Source organism: Lethenteron reissneri, chromosome 24 (assembly GCF_015708825.2).
Source record: "Lethenteron reissneri isolate LAM-NWPU_2019-01 chromosome 24, ASM1570882v1, whole genome shotgun sequence".
In the NCBI taxonomy this organism is placed as follows: domain Eukaryota; kingdom Metazoa; phylum Chordata; class Hyperoartia; order Petromyzontiformes; family Petromyzontidae; genus Lethenteron; species Lethenteron reissneri.
The window spans coordinates 19,367,342-19,393,230 of record NC_083802.1 but is presented as its reverse complement, the minus strand read 5'-3'; the positions used below and the strand labels follow the sequence as shown (position 1 = coordinate 19,393,230).

Sequence of the window (25,889 nt, the reverse complement as noted above, 5' to 3'; positions counted from 1 at the left end):
CAGTTTGTCCATACAACAACGGCTGTTGACTTCCCACAAAGCGGTACTCGTGTTTTTGTTATCGACTCAGCAGGAACTGATGCACTGAGTCGAGTCGATTGAGATGTGAATCCGTGACCTCCTGGTTGTGAGTTGAATACCACCTCAATGGACACAGGTTTATACTCAATATAAACCACGCTTTACCACGTGATGCCCGCGCACGCGCGCGCGTTCACGCGCAGCACGGGCGCGTGCCCCGAGCCCCCCTCTTCCCTGCACGGCTGCGGCAGTCCCCGCGCTCCCACGCGGCACCGCCACCCCCCCCCCCACAATCGATCAACGCCCCAACGATCCTTCCGCTCACCTCCACGTACCCCACTCATTCACTCGCTCGCTCGCTCACCTCTCCCCCGACTCACCCGCCTCACCGCTCACCCACCACACCCGCGACAACTGCACTCCACACAATCCCTCGCCCCTCGCCTTCTCCCCGCTCTCCTTCTCCGCCGTGGCCTTTGAGTCCGTGTCCGGGAAACCAAAAACGATGCGGCCACCCAGGGACTCATCAGGGGAGTCACCTCCCTAGGTGTGCCCAGTCCACTGTCCCCACTCCACGCACCCAGCTCCCGCGCACACCCCGCAAGGTGCGTCTGTGCGCGTGTGCGCGAGAGAGAGGAGCGAGCGGGCGAAGCGAGCGCGGAGTCACGGAGCCGTCACGCGTCCCCCATCGCCCTCATGACCGAGCAGGCGAGCCAGCGGCGCGCGGGGCAGTAGTAGCCGTAGTGGAAGTGCAGGAAGAAGGGCGACTCCCGCATCCAGCGGAGCGGCTCCAGCTCGGCTGGAGACTCCAGCAGGAGCACGAGGAGCAGGAGGTTGGCGGCGGCGAGTAGAGAGGCGGCGGCGAGCACCCCGAGCGCGGAGCACGCGGCTCGCGCCCACGACGCCCGCGCTCGTCCCCGCTCGTCCCCATCGCGGCGACGCGAGCACTCGTCCTCCGCCGCGCCTTTAAATTCGCGTTGCCCTCCACCCTCGACTCCACCCTCGGTTGCATCGCCACCCACAAGACGCGGCGCGCACGGGGCGATGGAGGCGACTATGAGCGCTCCACCGTCGGAGCCACCGTTCGTGATGAGAGGCGCCGCGTCCCGCGAGTGGTGCGCTAACGAGCTGCGCTTGGTGCCGCCGCCGCCGCTGCTGCTGCTGTTGGGCTCTCCGTGCAGACCGGGGGCTCGTCCAGGGGTCTTTGTGGGGAAGAGCGGCAGGGGTCGGAGTGGGTCCCCGCCGCCGTCGGCTCTCGCGTTTGAGCCGGAGATGCGAGGTGGCCCGGCCGTGCGCCGCGATGGCCCAGCCACCACCGCCGCCTCTCCGTCCTCACTCCCGCGAGGGCTCCTCTCTGTTAATTGACACCGTCGTTATATTCATTAACGATATTAAAAACAAAAAAATCCAAAGTGATTCCAATGAGACGCACACGCAATTCACAGACTCTACCCCTGCAGTGCCTTGAAGTGATCTCTGTCCACACATGAATGGGGCTGCAGTGAAACTGATCGTTTTCATTCTCAGATGCTCAGGGTTTGAATGTTGTCAAATGAATTGAATGTGAAGAGGGGTTTCGTGCAGTCGCTGGCGACACGGCGCAGAGACCATCGACTCGCTGCGCCTGAGAGACCGGGGGGCTCATCGCAGGCGGTCTCAACCCCTCCGGAGTGGCGCCCAGGATCTCAGCGCTCTGGCTCGTGAGCCACACGGCCACATCGCAGCAGCGCTGATGTCGGCAGTGTCCTTCTGTCGGTTGAGTGCTGAGACATGTGACACGCCGTGACACGCCGTGACATGCTGCGTGATTATTTGTTGGCATCCCCATGGGCAGGACGTGAGTGACAATTAGATTCCACCGAGTTGCATGTGTGTACTGTATATCTGCGCGTGTATACAACTAAAACACATTATTTTGTATGTTAACCAGGTAAGTCCCACTGAGCTATGTAGCTCTCTTATTTAGAAGCGACTTGGTCACAAATAATAGCTCAACGAAGTGGCTTATCGGGTGGGAATTTATAGCAGCCAAATACTCTAAACGCGTGATGTTGACCGGAGGACTCGGACAAACATGCAAACTCCAAATATACAGCAGGCATCAGGGTCGGGATCGAACCGACGACCTCCTGTATACCAAGCGAGGTAGTTAACATATCGCCACCGATTTTCACGGTTGACTACGTACGGTGCGAAAGAAGTTCAGCATACAATACAGATATAGGCTAGTGGGTAGCGGTGGCGTGGTAGTTATCGTATCAGCATCATCACCACAACAGATCACCACCACCGGCATCGTCACGCTGTCGTCACCTCGAGCGTGCACGCGGAGTCCCGTGTCTCCTCTCTGAGGACCCCGGGGTCTTTTTCTGGCGGCGATTACCACCGCACCACGTGGCCGCTAGCGGCTGAAGGGCGCTCGGCTTCATTACACCGCTGGGCCAAGTGGCCCGCCACGTGCTGTGCCCCATCAGATAACAGCATCCAGGGCCCCCCATGGATACTTGCGCATTGGCGCCCCCCGTCTTGTCGTCTTCTTCTCGGCTTCCTCAGATACCGCTCATTCCCACGCTTGTGCCGAATTGCGTCGCGTGATCTCCGCACGCGTGTCGGGGTTTCCCCCGGGGGTATTCCTGACTTGCTCCCACAATGCAGAAAAAGCACGAGGAATGTTTACAAACTCCATGGCACGGCACGGACCCTACAGAAACAAGTCCTTGAGGACATCGTTCTTTAAAACCACGTTGTTGGGTGATTTCGCGACCTGCGTTGTGGCGTCATAATTGATTGTTTTGGGTCATATCGCGAAAATAGCATTTTGAGAAATACCTGATTATCCTTTTGTAACTATCAGCGAAACGTCGTACCCGATTACTGACAGTTGTGATCTTTCTCTCCAACATCACACCGGCGGTGCTGCTGGAACAGCGACACGTTTCTGCCATGTTTGTTCATCACGTGACGACTTTACTAAGTGGTGATGTCGGGTGGAAGAGGGTGCATGACACACATTTCACTCACGTGATCTCACCCAAAAAAATGTCATGACACCATTCTTATTATGGGATGATACGCTGCCCCCCTCAACCCTAAGGCAAATTCCGCCCCCCCCCGCACAATGCTCATCTCTACGGAACCCAAACAGATCTCAGCTCCGTGGACCACAGCTCAAAGACTCCGTTGCCATAACGCATTAAGTCGGGGATTAGGGCAGTGGAAAATTAATTTCCCCACGACTTAAATCCGTTCTCGGGCTTTAATTACTTCAGTGCACCCGACTTCAAGTAACGAGAGTGTGCGTATTTATTCGCGTGTGCGTGTGTGTGTTTATTCGCGTGTGCGTGTGTGTGTTTATTCGCGTGTGTATGTGTCTATGGATGCACCTCCGATTAGCGCGGTCGGCTCCGTACGGTGGGAAAAAAGTCCAACATACATACGTACGGCTACGTACGTGGTAGCGTGTGAAATTCCACGCGTGTGGTGCTGGCCACCCACCCACCCACTCGTGTGCCGTTCTCGCTAAGGGCACTTGGCCCAACAGCCTGTGTAGGCTACACGGGGGATCTTTGTCGTTGTTACGTATGAATGCGCGCGAGCATGTGCGCGTGCGTGCGTGGCTCTATTTTAGTGCCTTCGCCAACGGATGAGCGAGCCGGGCCCAGCGCGCGCGCCCCCTTAATTGGTGAGATTAGGTTGTCCGGGCGTGCGGGGATGTAGTGTGACGCGAACAGTGTCACGCCTCGTGAGGGTGGACGCCTCGTGAGGGTGGACGTGGTGGAGATTGTCGCGAGTCGGTGTGGCCTGGCACTCTCGCGCGCACGACACAATGCGCCCGCGCGCCGCAGCGTGCAGAGCGGCGTTGCGCCCGCGTCTATTTCAGGTCGGTGTCAAAGTGCCTCGGGGCTCGTAAACGCGCTGGACGGAAACCAATCCCGTCGGTGGTCCTGAGCCAGTGGTGGAAATTCCACATTCCTATGGCGAGGGGTCAGTCTTTAAATAGTACTGTACAACCACGCTTGGACCGTCCCTTCAAAGTTAAGTTAAGGTGTCTACGTGCTCAACAAAGCGTGTGACTGTGCCCATGTCTATTGGGGGACCTAAGACAGTGGTGGAAATTCCACATTCGTATGGCGTGGACCAGTCCATGATTATATCGACCCTGGAGACATGATGAAGATGATGACCTTGGAGAGTTAATTACGGGAAGCAGATTATAATGATGATGATGGTGATGATAACGATTCCGCAGAGACGATATCCCTGGAGAGGCGATGATCATTGAACCTGGATGATGAAAAAAATGTAGTTGATTGAACGAGACATTAACATGTAGGCGTTCATGACAGCTCACATCATCAACCTGATATCGATGTGACCTTCCGACCGATACTTGAACTCGCCACTCCCCCATGATGAGCGGAGCGGCCTAATCCCGGATCGCGGTAGACAAATTCCTCAACAACAACAATCGCCATTCACCACTAAGTGGCGGTGACGTCACCACGGCGCTTGTGCCAGGCTATGTGCACGTTGAGGCCACGTGAAGTGTCGAACGCTCGACGGCAGGAGGTCACGGGGCAGACCCAGGTTCCACGGGTCGACTGACTGAGATGACTGGCCGACGCAGAAATCCTCAAACACGCACACACACAGAGAGCGTTAGCCGTGTTAGTCGCCAAACGCCCTCACCTGAACACCTGCGCACAGGTGCGCGCAGAACTCCCTCGCCTGGGACACCCCTTACGGTCAACCCAGCATCGTCACGCGCCGTGGGATCCCCTCTCCTCGCAACCAACACCAGGTCCTCGTCTTCCCCAACACCAGCGCGATCCACGCCACCGTAACCGCCGCAGTCGTCGTCGGCGTGGTCGTCGTCGCCGTCGTCAAATTCGACGGGAACCTCGTGAACCCTGGAGGCGCCGCTGCGGGTGCCGGCCACGGGGCTGTTCGGATTGAGGGCCGCGCCCGGGCTGTCACTGGGGGGGCCGTACATCAGCGCCGGCAGGAAGGGCATGCCACCTATGGCACGACGCAGGATGCGGGGTCCCAGGCTCAGGACTCGAACCCGAACGTCCCGGTAACAGTGGTTGACCATGCGCAGATGGACATTGACCTTGGTGCGGATTTTCACCAGGCACTTCACCATGGTCGCTGCTGCTGTTGTTGTTGTTGCTGCTGCTGCTGTTGTTGTTGTTGTTTTACGACAGAAGCCGAGCTGATGGTGACGACGAGCCGGGTCCGGGGAGCTGCATTGGAGCCCCGAGATTCTGGTGCCAAACGGGAGCCGATCGGGGACTCCGAGGAGAGACGGGGGTGTGGAAGTCAGGGGGTACACACGTCACTGCGTGTCCCCTCGCCTCGTCTCCGATTGCCTCGTATTCCCTCGACTCGTATCCCCTTTCCTCGTGTCACCTTGACTCGTATCCCCTCCGCGTGTACCCCCTCACTGGCCCGAACCCCGGCTGAGAGTTGACGAATTGTCCGAGCGAGAGGACAACTGCGCACGCCTCCACTCCCCTCTCCCACGCAGCCCCCCACACCGCGCCCTACCCCCCTCGCCGTCACCGGCTCTTCTTTCTCCAACACCCCCCTCCTCCTCCTCGTTTTACCATCACCGCCACCACCGCCAAACCCCGCCGTGCGGGTGTTGGCAAGTGAGCGAGTTTCATCTCTGAGTCTGGCGACGCATTTTTGACGAAGTGAGTGGCAAACCTGGCGAGTCTCTGCAGATTTCGCGCCCATGCCTCGCATCCATTGGAGGAGCTCTCACGTCGGTTTACTCACGATTCATAAACACGTGGCTCAATTGTCCAACGCCATTCTCGGCGACTTTAGAAGAACGTCTGTCCAGTCGAGAGAGAGAGAGAGCGGTTGCTGATTCGGTCCGATCTCTCGCATCGGCAGTTGAAATAATTGGCATTAAAAAAAAATCCCCCCCCCCACACACCGCTCTATTCTCTGTCCACCCGACAGTATACATGGCTACACCACAGGCAAATTCGATCGGGAGGTAGGTCGCATGTGGTGGTGGTGGGGTAAAATGTGGGTATTCTTCTAAGACGTCTTACCAGTGTGAAAGAGTAGGCCAAATTATCGCCGCCCACCCCATTCCTACTGGCAGACTAATGCCCGGGTCACTCTTACAAACGAGACTCATCCTTGGCTGTCTCGAGTCCCCCACCTGGTGACACAGAACCAAGTCGACTTTCCGCTCCAAGAGCGAATACCAGCAGAGAGTGTCCCCCCTCCCCCCCCATCCCACCACGACTATAAGTACAACAACTCTGGTTCGAGTCCGTCGGCCTGCGGGCTTTCCGGACCAATCCGACCACGACCGCGTGTGCTTAAGGGAGCATTACACGGCGCGGGTTTCGACCCTCGGGGTCCCATCAGCAGGGTCGGGCTTGGGAGACAAATGCCGCCGCTGGAAGGGATTGGTTGGCCGACGGCGGCGCGGAATCTGCCAGGCATCGCCGCTCGGCCATAAATAGCGCGCCGCATGCAAATAGCGGCGCTACGAGCGCGCACTGTCCCCATGGGCCATGGGGAGGGTACACGGCCCCCTTACCCCCGCAGCCCCTCTACCCCGCTGGGGTTCCTTCCCCCAGCGGGGACCTCCGCGGGGAGCCACCGTGTTGGACTGGACACCTCTCTACCTGATGATACTTCAGGTTATTGATGCTGCACTGATCATGGCGGATCGACGATGAGTGTCACTCATCCACGCTCGCAGTGGCGTAGCGCGGTTGGCGGTGTCCCAGCGACAAGGAATGAGCCGCGTCGCTGAGTGATACAGAGTCGCACTTTGAAACCGCCCCCCCCCCCCTCCTTTCATCTGTGTTACAAATCGCAGCTCTAAATATCGGTTATAAATCTCAGGTTCCTGGCCTCTCTTCAAGGAGGCTATCGTCACGCCGCCGTGGTGTGGCGCTGCCCCACGTTGCCCGCTTCCCCGTGCTTATTGGTTCAAGGGTCACGCTCAGGGAATGTGTTGAAGACAACTTTCTACCACCACTCTCTTGACCACCACCGCCACCACCACCTCAAACACGAACGGCACCACGATGTAAACCTGTTTTCTCACAATTTTCGCCGTAGGAAACTGCCAGATTGGCAAACACTTGGCAATGGATTTCAGCAGAATGTTTTTTGAATGTTAAAATAAACCGTTGAAAACTTTCTTTCAGCCAACACCGGCACCACAAAGACGAAACGAGACGTCAAATGTCGCTCGCGGATTAGCGACCTGAACTCCGAGTCGGTGGCGCAGCGGCGGCGGCGGCGCCGCGAGTAACACAAGCCACGAGGGCGAAGCGCCGAGCTGCCCTCCCTTGTCGAGCAGCAGCAGAGAGGGGACCCCCCCCCCTCTCCCCGGGAGGTCGCGCGGGGTCACAGCAGGTGGCGGGGCTGTCAGCGCGATGGGTGGACGATCAACACCGGTGGACGATCAACACCGGTGGAAGCTAATCCCGGGGGGAGATGGAACCCGGGTGGGTGCTGAACGAGGATGGGCAGCTTGCTAACAAAGGAGGGTGAACAAAATACCAGGGCGGACGCGAAACGTGGGTGGACGCATGACACAGGTGGACGCTGAATGGAACAATACCGGACCGAGGGTGGACAGCGGACACATATGTTTACGTGACACGGGAGGGTGTAAAATAAGAGGTCGACAACAACGACAACAACGACAAGAACGGTAAACAAGAGTGCTGGACACCTGATCAGGACGTCGGTGTCGGTGGAGCTGGCCACGCCGATGACGCTCGCGTCGGCGTCACCACGCTCAGCCGTGCCAGCGGCGTCGGTGGCCTCGGTGGCACCGGCCGTATGGGTGGCACCAGCTGGACCGCTCATGTCGGTGTCGTCCGTGTCGTCGGTGTCGCCGGCGTCGGCCGCGTCGCTGGGGTCGAGGCCATCGGCGGACGCCGCAGGCCGCAGCCGCAGGGCGCCCAGGTGCAGGGCGCTCTGCAGGGAGACGCTGTTGGGCACCGGAGGCGGTGCCTCGGGGCGCCCCGGGCGTGGGAAGGCCTGGCAGCTCTGACTGCCGTCCATGCCGGCCCTGCAACGGCAACGGCGACCGTCCGTTTGCACTGCAGGGCAATGGTCATCCTACATCCGTTTCACGTTTCCGTAACTTGACGTTGTAGTTGTGCTCAGACTAAACTCGCTCAGACGACTTACGCTGCTGGTAATGTATTGGTTAACGTTGTTTTTTGTTTGTGAAAGTTTATCGATCACCCACGTGACGACGCGGGTTTGTTTTTGCGCCGATTTCTATTCACCATCATCGCTGTAACTTGATTTGTTTCGCTTTTGTCAGTTTTGGTGACGCAGATCGGTTTTGCAAATGAGACTCATCCTGAACTCATGAATTTTTACCCGGTGAAACAAAATAAACTTGATGGTTGTATCTGAACGACTGGTCCCTGGCATAGTAATGTGGAATTTCCAACAACAGCACCAAGTGATGTACTATTGCCGTGCTTCTGCGAGCAGCGAGACAATGTGATATTTGACTCCAATGCAGTATCTCAGCTCTATGTATCATCTTGGAGTTCGCCATAGAAATCTGTAATTGTCACCACTTGCTCAGGTCTCCTTGTTGAGGAGGAAAGTCGAAACACGGAGACGTGGAGCAGTAGCGGACTCACCTGTGGCGTCCTCGGCTCTTCCAGAAGAAGAGAAGTCGACGTCCCGACGTCATCTCCCTCGCGGCCTCGTACCTGCGCGGCACGGGCGCACGTCAATCAATTAGCGAGTGGGGTTTTCATAGTGAGCCACGCCTGTGTGAGCCACGCCTGTGTGAGTTTCACCTGTGTGAGTCTCACCTGTGTGAGTGTCACCTGTGTGAGTGTCACCTGTGTGAGCCACGCCTGTGTGAGTTTCACCTGTGTGAGTGTCACCTGTGTGAGTGTCACCTGTGTGAGTCTCACCTGTGTGAGTTTCACCTGTGTGAGTGTCACCTGTGTGAGTTTCACCTGTGTGAGTGTCACCTGTGTGAGTGTCACCTGTGTGAGTGTCACCTGTGTGAGTCTCACCTGTGTGAGTCTCACCTGTGTGAGTGTCACCTGTGTGAGTGTCACCTGTGTGAGTGTCACCTGTATGAGTCTCACCTGTGTGAGTGTCACCTGTGTGAGTGTCACCTGTGTGAGTCTCACCTGTGTGAGTCTCACCTGTGTGAGTGTCACCTGTGTGAGTCTCACCTGTGTGAGTGTCACCTGTGAGAGTCTCACCTGTGTGAGTGTCACCTGTGTGAGTCTCACCTGTGTGAGTGTCACCTGTGTGAGTGTCACCTGTGTGAGTGTCACCTGTGTGAGTCTCACCTGTGTGAGTTTCACCTGTGTGAGTGTCACCTGTGTGAGTGTCACCTGTGTGAGTCTCACCTGTGTGAGTGTCACCTGTGAGAGTCTCACCTGTGTGAGTGTCACCTGTGTGAGTGTCACCTGTGTGAGTGTCACCTGTGAGAGTCTCACCTGTGTGAGTGTCACCTGTGTGAGTCTCACCTGTGTGAGTCTCACCTGTGTGAGTGTCACCTGTGAGAGTCTCACCTGTGTGAGTGTCACCTGTGAGAGTCTCACCTGTGTGAGTGTCACCTGTGAGAGTCTCACCTGTGTGAGTATCACCTGTGTGAGTGTCACCTGTGTGAGTCTCACCTGTGTGAGTGTCACCTGTGTGAGTCTCACCTGTGTGAGTGTCACCTGTGTGAGTGTCACCTGTGTGAGTCTCACCTGTGTGAGTGTCACCTGTGAGAGTCTCACCTGTGTGAGTGTCACCTGTGTGAGTCTCACCTGTGTGAGTGTCACCTGTGTGAGTGTCACCTGTGTGAGTTTCACCTGTGAGAGTCTCACCTGTGTGAGTGTCACCTGTGTGAGTGTCACCTGTGTGAGTCTCACCTGTGTGAGTGTCACATGTGTGAGTGTCACCTGTGTGAGTTTCACCTGTGTGAGTGTCACCTGTGTGAGTCTCACCTGTGTGAGTGTCACCTGTGTGAGTGTCACCTGTGTGAGTCTCACCTGTGTGAGCCAGGCGTGTGTGAGTTTCACCTGTGTGAGTTTCACCTGTGTGAGTGTCACTTGTGTGAGTCTCACCTGTGTGAGTGTCACCTGTGAGAGTCTCACCTGTGTGAGTGTCACCTGTGTGAGTTTCACCTGTGTGAGTGTCACTTGTGTGAGTGTCACCTGTGTGAGTTTCACCTGTGTGAGTCTCACCTGTGTGAGTGTCACCTGTGTGAGTTTCACCTGTGTGAGTGTCACCTGGGTGAGTCTCACCTGTGTGAGTGTCACCTGTGTGAGTGTCACCTGTGTGAGTCTCACCTGTGTGAGTCTCACCTGTGTGAGTCTCACTGTGGGAGTTTCACTTGTATGAATCTCAGTTGTGTGACATCTCTGTGAGTCTCACCTGTGAGTCTTACCTGCGTGACTGTCACCTGTGTGACTGTCACCTGTGTGAGCCTCACCTGTAGAAGCGCTGGCTGTGAGTCGCACACTGCCACGTGTGCCCGGCCGCCTGCGGAGTCTCCGCCTGGTACTCGAGCAGCACTTTCTTCTGCCGCGGGCACAAACGCGCACCCACGCAACGCTTCAGGGCACACTCGCCACTGACGGTAGCCCGGCCTGGGAATCGAACTCAGTTCGCAGGCTTCAGAGCGCATTCCGTCATACACTGTGCACGTGCACGTATTAACAAAAGGCAAAGGCAGCCGCGATTCGTTGATGCCACCACGGCGCTTGTGCCAAGCTAGGTGCACCTTGACGATATCACGTGAAGTGCTGATGGATCGTTGCTGGCAGGTGGTCACAGGACAGGCCCAGGTGTTATTAATTGACGCCCATATATGCACACAGACACACACACACACGTGTATTTCTGTAACTTAAGTTTAATTGGTGTTTTTAAAGTAATTTGTCGAAGAAAACCTTTGCTACTGGAAACGTGAATCTCACCCGCGGGTCTTAATGTACGTTATGTTGGTGCACTCTTTTCGATTTCTGCTGTAACGAGATTGTTTTAACTCTTATTTATATTTTCTTCATTACAGTACCTTTGATGGTACACTGTTGCTTTTGCCATTGTGGTGACCCAGAGCATTCTTTTAAACAAATGAGACAGAACCTGGTCTTTGTAATTCTCACCTGGTTGCTTCAACAATGTAGCGTTGAGCACATTCTCAAGAATCACGATGCGAATTCCTAAGCGATTCCTGGAACCGTGGAATCGCCAGTGTGTTGTTGGTCCTGAGACTTGGCACGGGATTCGCAGGAATCCGCGTTGATATGAATGGGGAGTCTATGGGGCATTCCTACCTCGGGAGTCAAAAAATCCGTCATTCTCTTGGGATCCTAGCAGCGATACCAAGCATGGCCGCCAGATGGCAGACGAACCCAGTCAGAATCTCATTCAAGAGAACGGGGATTGTCACATGTGAAATGCTAAAGGTACTCATTTAAGTCCGAGTCGACCTAAGAGAGGCCAAAGACCGGTTCATATATTCGTCACTGATGTTGGATGTGAGCGGGAATCGAACTCGTGTCCCTGAGTTAGGAGCGCAACGTGCTCACCGCTACACTATCGCTCACCACTTACACACAAAGACAAAGATCCCCCTGTATAGCCTTGACAAACTGTTGGGGCAAGTGCTGCTAGCCAGCACCTATGATACGATACTTATATACACACACACTCACTCACCTCCTTCTGAATCCCGTACACCGAGAGTCTCCACTCCTCCACTCGAAACTTCAGCACGTCCGCCCTGCGAGGGGAGCACAGGAGCAGAGGAGACATCAGTCTCGGCGCGACACCAGCCACAGAAGCGCCGGGTGGAGAAGGAGGGTTTGTGATGATGCTGACGATGAGGCGGAGGAGGAGCAAGGATGGTGTTGATGGTGTGGAGGAAGGATGGTGTTGATGGTGTGGAGGAGGAAGGATGGTGTTGATGATGTGGAGGAGCAAGGATGGTGTTGATGGTGTGGAGGAGGAAGGATGGTGTTGATGATGTGGAGGAGCAAGGATGGTGTTGATGGTGTGGAGGAGCAAGGATGGTGTTGATGGTGTGGAGGAGGAAGGATGGTGTTGATGGAGTGGAGGAGGAAGGATGGTGTTGATGGTGTGGAGGAGGAAGGATGGTGTTGATGGCGTGGAGGAGGAAGGATGGTGTTGATGGTGTGGAGGAGCAAGGGTGGTGTTGATGGTGTGGAGGAGCAAGGATGGTGTTGATGGTGTGGAGGAGCAAGGATGGTGTTGATGGTGTGGAGGAGGAAGGATGGTGTTGATGGTGTGGAGGAGGAAGGGTGGTGTTGATGGTGTGGAGGAGCAAGGATGGTGTTGATGGTGTGGAGGAGCAAGGATGGTGTTGATGGTGTGGAGGAGCAAGGATGGTGTTGATGGTGTGGAGGAGCAAGGATGGTGTTGATGGTGTGGAGGAGGAAGGATGTAGTTGATGGTGTGGAGGAGCAAGGATGGTGTTGATGGTGTGGAGGAGCAAGGATGGTGTTGATGGTGTGGAGGAGCAAGGATGGTGTTGATGGTGTGGAGGAGGAAGGATGGTGTTGATGGTGTGGAGGAGCAAGGATGGTGTTGATGATGTGGAGGAGGAAGGATGGTGTTGATGATGTGGAGGAGCAAGGATGGTGTTGATGATGTGGAGGAGGAAGGATGGTGTTGATGGTGTGGAGGAGCAAGGATGGTGTTGATGGTGTGGAGGAGCAAGGATGGTGTTGATGGTGTGGAGGAGCAAGGATGGTGTTGATGGTGTGGAGGAGCAAGGATGGTGTTGATGGTGTGGAGGAACAAGGATGGTGTTGATGGTGTGGAGGAGCAAGGATGGTGTTGATGGTGTGGAGGAGCAAGGATGGTGTTGATGGTGTGGAGGAGCAAGGATGGTGTTGATGGTGTGGAGGAGCAAGGATGGTGTTGATGGTGTGGAGGAGCAAGGATGGTGTTGATGGTGTGGAGGAGCAAGGATGGTGTTGATGGTGTGGAGGAGCAAGGATGGTGTTGATGGTGTGGAGGAGCAAGGATGGTGTTGATGATGTGGAGGAGGAAGGATGGTGTTGATGATGTGGAGGAGCAAGGATGGTGTTGATGATGTGGAGGAGCAAGGATGGTGTTGATGGTGTGGAGGAGCAAGGATGGTGTTGATGGTGTGGAGGAGCAAGGATGGTGTTGATGGTGTGGAGGAGCAAGGATGGTGTTGATGGTGTGGAGGAGCAAGGATGGTGTTGATGGTGTGGAGGAGCAAGGATGGTGTTGATGGTGTGGAGGAGCAAGGATGGTGTTGATGGTGTGGAGGAGCAAGGATGGTGTTGATGGTGTGGAGGAGCAAGGATGGTGTTGATGGTGTGGAGGAGCAAGGATGGTGTTGATGTGTGGAGGAGGCAAGGGTGGTGTTGATGGTGTGGAGGAGGAAGGATGGTGTTGATGTGTGGAGGAGGAAGGGTGGTGTTGATGGTGTGGAGGAGGAAGGGTGGTGTTGATGGTGTGGAGGAGGAAGGGTGGTGTTGATGGTGTGGAGGAGGAAGGGTGGTGTTGATGGTGTGGAGGAGGAAGGATGGTGTTGATGGTGTGGAGGAGGAAGGGTGGTGTTGATGGTGTGGAGGAGGAGAGGATGGTGTTGATGGTGTGGAGGAGGAAGGATGGTGTTGATGGTGTGGAGGAGCAAGGATGGTTGTTTGATGGTGTGGAGGAGGAAGGATGGTGTTGATGGTGTGGAGGAGGAAGGATGGTGTTGATGGTGTGGAGGAGGAAGGATGGTGTTGATGGTGTGGAGGAGCAAGGATGGTGTTGATGAAGTGGAAGAGGAAGGATGGTGTTGATGATGTGGAGGAGGAAGGATGGTGTTGATGGTGTGGAGGAGGAAGGATGGTGTTGATGGAGTGGAGGAGGAAGGATGGTGTTGATGGTGTGGAGGAGGAAGGATGGTGTTGATGGTGTGGAAGAGGAAGGATGGTGTTGATGGAGTGGAGGAGGAAGGATGGTGTTGATGGTGTGGAGGAGGAAGGATGGTGTTGATGATGTGGAGGAGGAAGGATGGTGTTGATGGTGTGGAGGAGGAAGGATGGTGTTGATGGTGTGGAGGAGGAAGGATGGTGTTGATGGTGTGGAGGAGGAAGGATGGTGTTGATGGTGTGGAGGAGGAAGGATGGTGTTGATGGTGTGGAGGAGGAAGGATGGTGTTGATGGTGTGGAGGAGGAAGGATGGTGTTGATGGTGTGGAAGAGGAAGGATGGTGTTGATGGAGTGGAGGAGGAAGGATGGTGTTGATGGTGTGGAAGGAGGAAGGATGGTGTTGATGGAGTGGAGGAGGAAGGATGGTGTTGATGATGTGGAGGAGGAAGGATGGTGTTGATGGTGTGGAGGAGGAAGGATGGTGTTGATGGTGTGGAGAGGAAGGATGGTGTTGATGGAGTGGAGGAGGAAGGATGATGTTGATGGTGTGGAGGAGGAAGGGTGGTGTTGATGATGTGGAGGAGCAAGGATGGTGTTGATGATGTGGAGGAGGAAGGATGGTGTTGATGGATGTGGAGGAGGAAGGATGGTGTTGATGGATGTGGAGGAGGAAGGATGGTGTTGATGGTGTGGAGGAGCAAGGATGGTGTTGATGATGTGGAGCATCAAGGATGATGTTGATGGTGTGGAGGAGGAAGGATGGTGTTGATGATGTGGAGGAGGAAGGATGGTGTTGATGATGTGGCGGAGCAAGGATGGTGTTGATGGTGTGGAGCATCAAGGATGATGTTGATGGTGTGGAGGAGGAAGGATGGTGTTGATGATGTGGAGGAGGAAGGATGGTGTTGATGGTGTGGAGGAGGAAGGATGGTGTTGATGATGTGGAGGAGGAAGGGTGATGTTGATGGTGTGGAGGAGGAAGGGTGATGTTGATGGTGTGGAGGAGGAAGGATGGTGTTGATGGTGTGGAGGAGGAAGGATGGTGTTGATGGTGTGGAGGAGGAAGGGTGATGTTGATGGTGTGGAGGAGGAAGGATGGTGTTGATGATGTGGAGGAGGAAGGGTGGTGTTGATGGTGTGGAGGAGGAAGGATGGTGTTGATGGTGTGGAGGAGGAAGGGTGGTAGTGATGATGTGGAGGAGGAAGGATGGTGTTGATGGTGTGGAGGAGGAAGGGTGGTGTTGATGATGTGGAGGAGGAAGGATGGTGTTGATGGTGTGGAGGAGGAAGGATGGTGTTGATGATGTGGAGGAGGAAGGGTGGTGTTGATGATGTGGAGGAGGAAGGATGGTGTTGATGATGTGGAGGAGGAAGGGTGGTGTTGATGATGTGGAGGAGGAAGGATGGTGTTGATGGTGTGGAGGAGGAAGGGTGGTGTTGATGATGTAGAGGAGGAAGGATGGTGTTGATGGTGTGGAGGAGGAAGGATGGTGTTGATGATGTGGAGGAGCAAGGATGGTGTTGATGATGTGGAGCATCAAGGATGATGTTGATGGTGTGGAGGAGGAAGGATGGTGTTGATGATGTGGAGGAGGAAGGATGGTGTTGATGGTGTGGAGGAGGAAGGATGGTGTTGATGATGTGGAGGAGGAAGGGTGATGTTGATGGTGTGGAGGAGGAAGGGTGATGTTGATGGTGTGGAGGAGGAAGGATGGTGTTGATGGTGTGGAGGAGGAAGGATGGTGTTGATGGTGTGGAGGAGGAAGGGTGATGTTGATGGTGTGGAGGAGGAAGGATGGTGTTGATGATGTGGAGGAGCAAGGATGGTGTTGATGACGTGGAGGAGGAAGGGTGGTGTTGATGGTGTGGAGGAGGAAGGATGGTGTTGATGGTGTGGAGGAGGAAGGGTGGTGGTGATGATGTGGAGGAGGAAGGATGGTGTTGATGATGTGGAGGAGGAAGGGTGATGTTGATGGTGTGGAGGAGGAAGGATGGTGTTGATGGTGTGGAGAGAGGAAGGGTGGTGGTGATGATGTGGAGGAGGAAGGATGGTGTTGATGGTGTGGAGGAGGAAGGGTGATGTTGATGGTGTGGAGGAGGAAGGATGGTGTTGATGATGTGGAGGAGGAAGGATGGTGTTGATGATGTGGAGGAGGAAGGATGGTGTTGATGGTGTGGAGCATCAAGGATGATGTTGATGGTGTGGAGGAGGAAGGGTGATGTTGATGGTGTGGAGGAGGAAGGGTGGTGTTGATGGTGTGGAGGAGGAAGGGTGGTGTTGATGATGTGGAGGAGGAAGGATGGTGTTGATGGTGTGGAGGAGGAAGGGTGGTGTTGATGGTGTGGAGGAGGAAGGATGGTGTTGATGGTGTGGAGGAGGAAGGGTGGTGTTGATGATGTGGAGGAGGAAGGATGGTGTTGATGGTGTGGAGGAGCAAGGATGGTGTTGATGGTGTGGAGGAGGAAGGATGGTGTTGATGATGTGGAGGAGGAAGGATGGTGTTGATGGTGTGGAGGAGGAAGGATGGTGTTGATGATGTGGAGGAGGAAGGGTGGTGTTGATGGTGTGGAGGAGGAAGGATGGTGTTGATGGTGTGGAGGAGGAAGGATGGTGTTGATGGTGTGGAGGAGCAAGGATGGTGTTGATGATGTGGAGGAGGAAGGATGGTGTTGATGGTGTGGAGGAGGAAGGATGGTGTTGATGATGTGGAGGAGGAAGGGTGGTGTTGATGGTGTGGAGGAGGAAGGATGGTGTTGATGGTGTGGAGGAGCAAGGATGGTGTTGATGGAGTGGAGGAGGAATGATGGTGGTGATGGGGAGGATACAATGTGCTTATGACGATGAGGAGATATGGTGACGACGCGGGTGAAGGAAGGATCGTGATGAGGAAGAGTGATGGCTACGATAATGGTGATGATGATGATGATGACGTATTGAGAGGATGAAGAGGAGTCGAGGTGGACAGTTATCAAGGTCGACTTCAAGAGGAGAGTCGCTGACCAGGGTAGGAGGACGACTCTCTTCCCGCCCTGGAAGACGACGAACCCCGCGGGAGTGAAGGCGAGGAAGACCCGCTCCCCGGACTCGTCCTGCGCACGCGCCGAGGAGGGACACCCGTCTACATAGAGGCACGTGGGCTCTGAAGAGGGGACACTGCCCGAAACGTCGCCTGTTGACGAGCGTGTTGAGTTGTTTCCGCATGAAGCAGCGCCACCAAATAATGTGTTCATACATTTGCATGATTGCACTCTTTGTGTTTCATGTTTATGTAACTTCATTATAGATGTAGCTATGATCAGGCAAAGAATAAACCGCTCGGGCCGATATGTGCGACAGGGATTATACGTTACATTGATATACGTTTGTGCAATACTGTATTTTTTATTTCTCGTGTGACACGGCTGCTTTTTGAGCTGACTTCTAATCGCTTCATTGCTGCACGATATTTTTTCTGCTTTTGACATTTCGGTGACCAAAACGAGACTCGGATGCTGGTCTCTTGAAGTTCTCTCCCGGTTCAAAAAAATCACCTTGAAACTTGAACCCGTGCTCGGTTCACCTGAAACTGCACCCAGTTCCCATCAGTCGTTACGCGCCACACGCGCCTGATGATTGCTAAGCACGTCCCATGCGACGCGGAAGAGCTCTGATTTGCCTGAAAACAGAACGGGTTGTGTAGAATCGCCCCGTTGGAACCACCGTCACTGTAATCGGCCGTGGTCTCTCCACTGCTGGATACCAGCCTGCTCACTTTGCACGGGTGCGGGTCCACGCCGTAGGTGCTGAGCCCCGCGGCCCTCCGCAGGAAGTTCCACTCGGCCTCCTCCGCGCCCTGTCCCCTGCGGGGGAGAGCGGACCACACGTGGTCACAAAGACAAAGCTCCCCCCCCTATAGCCTACACCAACTGTTGGGGCAAGGGCTGTTAGCGAGCACATAACGAAGGTCAACACGACACACGAGGCAACGATGCGGTTAGCGCCACGCCCGGCCGCCTTTGTCTCTCCCGCGGTTATGTTGACACGTCGTACCAAGCACGCATGCGTTCCTGAGTCAAATATGAAGAGAATTGGCCAAACATCGCAGTGTAGACAGGAGCCTCCTGGAGGATGAGGTGCTGAGACTCAGTGAGACGTTCAATGACGATGGTGATGTCGGTGTGGCTGAGTCGAGTCTGAGCAGGGATTTGAACACGAGCCCACAAACGTACAGGCTGCTGCCCCCCCCCACCCCGATTCTTCCCCTCTGCGCAACATCTCCCGTGGTCTGTATCCGCCGTAGCGGACACATTCACTTGTATAACAAGGCGCACTTAAACCGCGTCCGAACGAAGCCTCGCGTGTTTATTTAATTATTACCCCTTTTGTCATCCGAACAAAGCAACGCCCCGAGGGGCAGAGACGGAGACATTGTTAGCCGGGGGGGGGGGCTGTACACCCCAATTCCATCAGCATCTCCCCCCTCCTGCCCCTACTCAATCTCCTCCTCTTCAACAACCAGTCCAGCAGATCTCCCCAGGGTCATCTCCACATCGCTGAGAGAGCACCCCCCCTCCCCCCACTGGGATAGGGGGGGGGCGGGAGACAGCCCCCCCTGCCCCCCTCTGCCCCCCCCCAATGAACCCCACAGAAGTTGGAGCGTGCTCTCGGCCCGGAAATGAGATGCGATGACCGCTGCCCCTCGGCGAGCGAGCGTCAAGACTAATTAACGCGCATTGGAGGACTCGTATTTGATTCATTATTTCCACGTGCATGATTATCTGGGGGGAGCGGGGGAAGGGGTAACGGGTTCGGGCGGGGGGGTAGGCAGCGGTGCAGTGGTCATCTCAGCGCCGCGGCCTGCAAGGCTGCCCGCCGGGGTTAGATCCCCGCCCTGACAGCAGAGGGTGGTCATGTGTGTAGCACGTGGCTGTCAACGTGGAAGTGGGGTGTGGTGTCAACATCTTCACGTCTCGGCTGGGTAAACAACATCACGACAAACCCCGCAGCGCATCCTTGATAGGTGCTCGCTAACAGCGGTAAGCGGCTCTACGGTCTACAAGGCTAAATAGTGGAGTGTCTCTTTGTTTCTTTACATTTCATATATAAAGCAATGTTGTGGGGGGGGGGTCACCTAAAGCCCCCCCCCCCACTTACCTCCTAATTGCCCCCCGGCAAATCACGAGTGGTCGCACTCAAGTGCGAGTGATTGGAGTCGTAAGTGCACAGCAAACACGCGCACAAAAAGACAAAGATACCCCGCGTAGCCTTCAACAGACTGGAGGGGCAAGTGCTGTTAGCGAGGACTTATGAAAGCCACCAGAGCACACGAGGTGGTGGTGTGACCAGCAGCGCGCCCGGCCGCCTTTGTCTCCCCAGTGGCGACGTTTACACATCGCACCGGGTACTCATTTGAGGCCCAGTCGACTTCGGGTAGGTCCAGAATCGGTGCAGATAGTCGTCACTGGTGTGCACATGCACGCGCAGCCCCATGCGCACATATAGATAACAACAACAGTCGCCAGTGACGGTGACGCCACCACAGCGCTGATGCCAGGCTAGGTGCACGTCCATGCCCCGTGAAGAGTCAAAGTCTCGCGAGGAGTTCAAAGGGACGTGCCCAGGTGCTGTGGGTTGACTGAATGGGATGGGTGAGACACGGATGAAAAGTGGAGGTACGGAGACATGGGACACGGAGGGGGAGGAGACAGGGAGACACTGGAGACAGAAAGAGAGAGGAAAACACAGAGACAAGGGGACACGGAGATATGAAACACAGAGACAGGACACACCGAGACACAGAGGCCACGGAAGGAAGAGACGCGTAGACATGAGACGCGGCGGGACAGGGGTTGGCGCCTGGAGGCCGCTGTCGCTACAGCAGCTTCGCTTCTTCGCGTCCCTCTCCCCTCCATCCTGACAGCAGCGCCGTGGGGCCAGGGCAGGGGTGGGGGCAAGGGGGGCACCCCACCCCCACCATCCTCCCCTGAATCCTCATCTCCCTCCAACAAGGAACCCCCAGGACCCCTTAGCAAATTTTATATTATTTTACCATACGGATATATTTAGATGTACTGCTGCACTCTGGTCTCGACGCCGCCCCTCTGAGACTCGGACTTTACTGGAAGAAAAACAATCACGAGAATCCTAAAGATGCCTCGGTCTGTCCCGATGAGATTTGGCAACCCACAGAGAGTCGTGGTGCGTTCCCAAGAGGCTCTTTGCCGATGAGGTTCAGTCCAGTGGCGCAGCGTGCAGACGACGTGGGTGTTCACCGCACTCTGCAGCGAGTCCGTGTGCTCCAGTCTGTAGTGCTACTCGGTGGTCATCGCACGCTCTACTCGAGTGGTACTCTAAAGGCGGGGACCCCGAGACTCGCGAGCCAGACACGGCCAGCGACTTCATTGCGATGTTGACGCTCGATTATTCTACCCGACCAGGCGCCTTGCGCTTCAGAGCCTGGTGGCTCACATTCGGAGGCTCGCGAGGTCAATATAGTTTGTGAACGTGACAATCGTGTCAGGTGTTGGAGGGGTAATGAAAATAATTTTGACACAAAGCCACCACGTGTCCTGACCAAACAAACTAACATATGGATCCAAAAACATGTGTTCCTTCCCACCTCCCTCCCTCCCCCACCCCCCTATCCGAGAGGAGCTGGAGCCGGCTGTGGGGAGCAGAGAGGGCTCCAGGTACCGGAGTCGGTCTGTGTGCAGGGTAGCGACGAGTCTCTCGGTGCGCTCCGAGCGTCGTGGCAGGAACCAGTGCCGGCTGACGTAGTCCTCGCCGTGCTCCGCGGGGCTGGAGTCGCCCAGCTCGGCTGTGGAAAGACGGCACGTGGCAGGGCAACGCGTGGCAAGTGGACCCTGGCAAAGTGGCGTGTGCGATGGAACACTCTCGTGGGGGCTATGGCACGTGGCAGGACACGCAGGGCACAGGTGGCATGTGGAGGTACACCCGTGCCACGCGGCGAGGAGGCACGTGTGCCAGGTGGAACGTGGCAAGGCAAACGTGACACGACCAGTGTGCGTGTGAACTTGCAAGGCACGCGTGTCTGTATACATCTATGTATGCGCGTAAGTCTCTATGACTCTGTGAATGTGTGTTTATACTGTACTGTATGTATGGGGAGCGGTGGCGCAGTGGTTAGCAGAGAGCGCTACAAACCTGGCTACTCGAGTTTGATTCCCGCTCACGACTAATAACAGTGGAGGATATTTGAATCGGTCCTAGGCTTCCTCTAGGTTGACTCAGCCTCAAATGAGCACCTGGTGCGATATGTTAAAACATCGCCGCTGGGGAGACAAAGGTGGCCGGGCGTGGTTCTGGCCACACCGCCCCCTCGCGTGCCGTCCCCTACCTTCATAGGGGCTCTTGCCCCAACAGTCTGTTAGAGGCTATACGGGAAAATCTCTGTCTTTGTAACTCTACGTATGTCCCTATATAACTGGGTGTACACGCGCGTGTGTGTGTGTGTACCCTGGAGAGCACACGCCGAGAGCCACGCGGCGTCGGCGCGCGTGCACTGCAGCCTCGCGTGCGAGATGTCGCGCTTCAGCTGCAGGTACACGAAGTTCCTGCGCGCGAGACACCCACAAGCCGTGGACACGTGTCCGCAAATCAGCTGCAGAGCACTTAAACACATCGTCAATTCACACGTCAATAAACCCACAGGCGCTTACAAAACGTCTCCACGTGGCCACGACAATTATCAATTTAACAGCTCTTTGACACAGATGTCCAGTGTTGATGATTACGAACGTGCATCATTTTAAATAGTCGCCAGTTGAATGGCACGCGCGTGTGGGAAGTGCGATTTGGCTCCTACCTCACTCCTCGGTCCAGGATCTGCGCCGGCTGACTCGGGTAAACCCGGACTCGGAAGCACACGCGGTACGGAGGTTCAGCTGCTCGCACACACACACACAATCAGAATATTAATTTGCACTGGAGGAATCCGATGAGCTATAAAGCTGTTTTACACAGCACGGCCCCAACAAGGGTCACACGTTCATTGGAGTCGACTCGACACATCCCCCACTTGCAAGGATTATCCGCCAGAGTCTACTTGGGGTTGCCGCGAGGTTTCGACGCTTCGCTCTTCATACTGGGAGATTCTTAAGGATTGTAACTCCCAGCGCGTGGGGAGAACGTGAAGCTCTGCAGCGTGTGCAGCGAAACGTCGGACATGGTGCCGGACGAAGCGCGATACGACCCTAGAAAAAACACATCGGAGAGCCGCACAGCTGCACAACCGCGAACACTTCACATTGGCACTAATTGTCGATGCGTTAAGTATTTTAAGTTGTTCCGATTAGCACAGTTGGCTACGTACGGTGCGAAAGAAGTTCAACGTACATTTATTGGCAATTCGATGTTTAAGCTGTTTCGTTTTACTATAATTTTGAGAGTCAGAGTGCTTCTCGCCATAGGAATGTGGAGTTGGCGTGTGATCCGCGTGCGTGCGTGCGTCTGATGCGGAGAGACAAAGGCGTTCGGGCGTGGTTCTGTCTCCCCACCCCCTCGTGTGGCGTTCCAGCCTTCATCGGCGTAACTCGCCAACAGCACTTAACCTCGAAGAGACAAAGGCTATACGGGGGATCTTTGTCTCTGTATCGATGCGCGTGTGTGTGTGCTTGTGTGGGCGGGGAAGACGAAGTCATTATAACGATGACCATCGCTGTCAGGGCCCCAGACGCGCTCGCCCGGGGGTCCCGGGACGCCCTCCCCGCGACAAGGAGACTCTGCGTGTGTGTGTCTGCGCGTGTGTGTGTGTCTGCGCGTGTGTGTGTGTCTGCGCGTGTGTGTGTGTGTCTGCGCGTGTGTGTCTGGTGCGGGGAGACAAAGGCGGCCGGGCGGGGTGCTGACCACCCAACGCCTCGCCTACCGTGCCGGCCTTCACAGCACTCGCCCCAACGGTCTGTTGAGGCTGCACACGGGTGGTCTTTGTATGTGTGGGTCCGTGTGTTTTCTCCGTGTGTATTTTCGTATCTGTGTGTGTTCACGTCTTGACATTAACATTCATTGACGCGCGTGCCTTGTCTGTAGCTAATGTATGGTCTAGTGCATGTGCATCGTGACGCATACGTTACACTCGTATGTACTTAAACGTCAGTTATTCTATATGTGCATTGTGAATGTGCGCCCATTTCTTCTAATATCTCGAGCATAAGCATCATTATTATTATCATCATCAACAAAATTCATTATGCTGGGGCACATTATGGACCTTGAATATAAACAGACTTTCTTCCGTCTCTCTAAATCAAATCAAATACAATATTTTAGTTCATGACTATATGAACTTTCTTGGCTAATATGGACCAGTTTCAACATTTGATGCGCTCATCAGCAGCCTTGTTAAACAAAGCAAATGCTGGTCGATTAAACGCAGTATTAAAACAAAAAAATATATAGTATCTATCAATATGATACATTGTTGGCAAGCTAAAGTGCTCGTCTCATTTCAATGTGATATTTCTATCGTTTGCACACAGCTGCTCCTGCGGAACCGCGGCGAGATGGTTTGAATGACTTTGACAGAAACATTTGTGTTGGTGACTCTACGTTGGCAGCGGTGCACAATCACACGCAACAACAACAACAACACAAACCCCTCAACACACTCGTCAAAAGCACGGCCTTAAAAGGCCCTTCACGGCACATAGAGAGGCCGCCTTATCCGCTGTGAAGAAGGGACATTGCCTGAAACGTCGCCTATTCCATAAGCTTCATTTTCAGGAAATGTTATTGTCTGATTGTGAAGTGGGGGGTGACAGATCAATGTCAGACTGGCAGAGAATTCGCGCTGACGAACTCGCTCCGACAGGCGAGCGACAATTTAACAAAGGCACCCTGTCACCCTCCATCCTCACCACCACCACCCACACCGCTCGCTGCTCGACCCTCACTCACACCACCATGGAATAGGGGGGGGGGCGAAGTCCGTGAGTGGGAGAGCGAGAGAGGGGGAAACGCCACTCACTCGTGATCTGTTTTGCCACGGATTTGGCGAGGTCCAGCCAGTGCTAAACACACAGAGAACACACACACACAACACACAAGACAACATGATACGTAGATTAGAAAGGACACGACACAGAAGGAAGATACAGGGGGAATACTGGACACGCATAGCACACAGAACACAGAGGACACACATCACATACATACATAGACACACACGCGGAACACACAGAACACACACGCAGGCCACACGTGACACAGACATGATACACACAGGACACAAACACACACAGGACACACACACGGGACACACACAGAATACACAATTTTCAAATATCAAAGACAAAATTACCGCCGTTTCGCCTTAACACGCCGTTGGGGCACGTGCTCTTAGCGCGCTCACAAGGTTCACACACACACGCACGCGCGCGCGACACACATAGACGCCCGACACCAGGGCCGTAATTATAATATATTATATTCAAATATGCTCAAAATGTCCCCCCCCCCCCAATATATTGCTATAAAATAGATTTATGTTCATATGATTGTGGTTATGATTGTACTTTATTAATGCCTAATATCTGCCATTACATACAATGAAACAAGAAAAGGTAAAAAAGAAAAAAACAGAGCAATGTAATACAATACACTATTAGACATTATTGTAAAAAATAAATAAAAAGTCCATCCGATGTGTTAGTGAATTTTTTGTATATTTTATGCAAGAAATGGCAGGAAATTAGTTTTCAAATTTATATTTTTTTTTTTGGGGGGGGGACCCGCGGACACCCTGGAATATTTGGTCCCCCCCAATATTGACTCCATTGCTACGGCCTTGCCCGACACACACGGGACCCCCACACGGGACCCCACGTGGGCAGCAGTGTGAGCGAGAGGAGGAGCCGGCACCCGTTGCTTGTCCGAGTCCACGTGTCGCAGCCCGAGGCACGGATTCTCCGCCAGTCCGAGGCGCTCGCACACGCGCAGCAGGAGCGCGCGGGCCGTGCCGCCGGCCTGCGCGCATTGCACAAAGACAAAGGTCCCCCGTACAGGATACACGGGCTATTTGGGCAAGGGTGTATATGCATTTGAACTTATTTCGCACCGTGCATAGCCAACTGTGCTAATCGGAGGTGCGGGGAAAAGACAGCAAACTAAAGACAAAGAGCAGTTCTAATAAAATTAGTTTTCAATCTCGACGATGTAAAAGTGCATAGCTCCCAATGGCAAAGCTTTCCAGACACCCACAGAAGCGCATCTGAAAGCGCGCGATGCAGTGGCCGTCTTTATTCGATGGCCGAGCCAAAAGGCGCTGCTGCTGCGAGGATGACCGCCGGAGTTTGCGTGATGGTTTTTGCTCCTTCAAGAGATGAGCGAGGTCTTGTGGTTCACGTGGCAAGCGCTTCGTGCGTGACGAGTGCGACCTTGTAAGTGCTGATAGCGAGCATGGCGCGCGACACGGTGGATAGTCAGCACCACGCCCGGCCGCCTTTGTCTCCCCATAGATATTCATTTTAAGGCTGAGTCTACCTAGGGGTTAAACAGTACCTGGTTGATATAATCACTTGCAGCTGATGGTACACATAAGCGTGCGTATAGATGCAAATGCACAGTACATACACACGCACCCACGTTAAAAGAGGGATACACACACTCGGAATGAGAGTGTTATCATACAGCGACTCATCCCTGCCTACCTCGACCCTCTCACCTCACTCTCCTCCCCACCACTCTCTCCACTCCAGCAACCACGGCTTTCTATCGAAGCTCCCAGCCATCGTTCGCTCATTCTCATCCCTCTGCCATCCATGCAGACTACATACCCTTGTTCAAGTCCACACTCAAGACCTTCATGTTTTCCCTCTGCCTCGGATTGAATGCCTCTTTCTATCCGTCAACATGCCCCCGTATTCTGTACAGCGACATTTAGACATCACAAACCCACGTTGTGTGTCGTGTTGCCCACAGACACTCACGCACGTGCGCGCCATGCAGGCGTGGCCTCGCCTCACCTGCACCTGGCAGGTGATCT

The 25,889-nt window shown here is 54.7% G+C and overlaps 1 protein-coding gene across 1 annotated transcript; it reads right to left on the bottom strand.

Annotated features, from left to right (window-relative positions):
* Nucleotides 1-1,219: 1,219 nt before the first annotated feature.
* Nucleotides 1,220-25,848, bottom strand: LOC133346357 (FERM domain-containing protein 3-like). Its single transcript, XM_061557852.1, has 13 exons — nt 25,834-25,848; nt 24,767-24,871; nt 23,874-23,916; nt 21,717-21,795; nt 21,368-21,465; nt 20,585-20,708; nt 17,664-17,751; nt 16,913-17,001; nt 11,713-11,776; nt 10,481-10,569; nt 8,676-8,747; nt 7,742-8,083; nt 1,220-1,375 (listed from the first exon to the last, which is right to left on the bottom strand). The coding sequence occupies exons 1-13, from the start codon at nt 25,846-25,848 to the stop codon at nt 1,354-1,356; spliced, it is 1,230 nt and encodes a 409-aa protein (XP_061413836.1). The 3' UTR covers nt 1,220-1,353.
* Between the last annotated feature and the right edge of the window lie 41 nt (nt 25,849-25,889).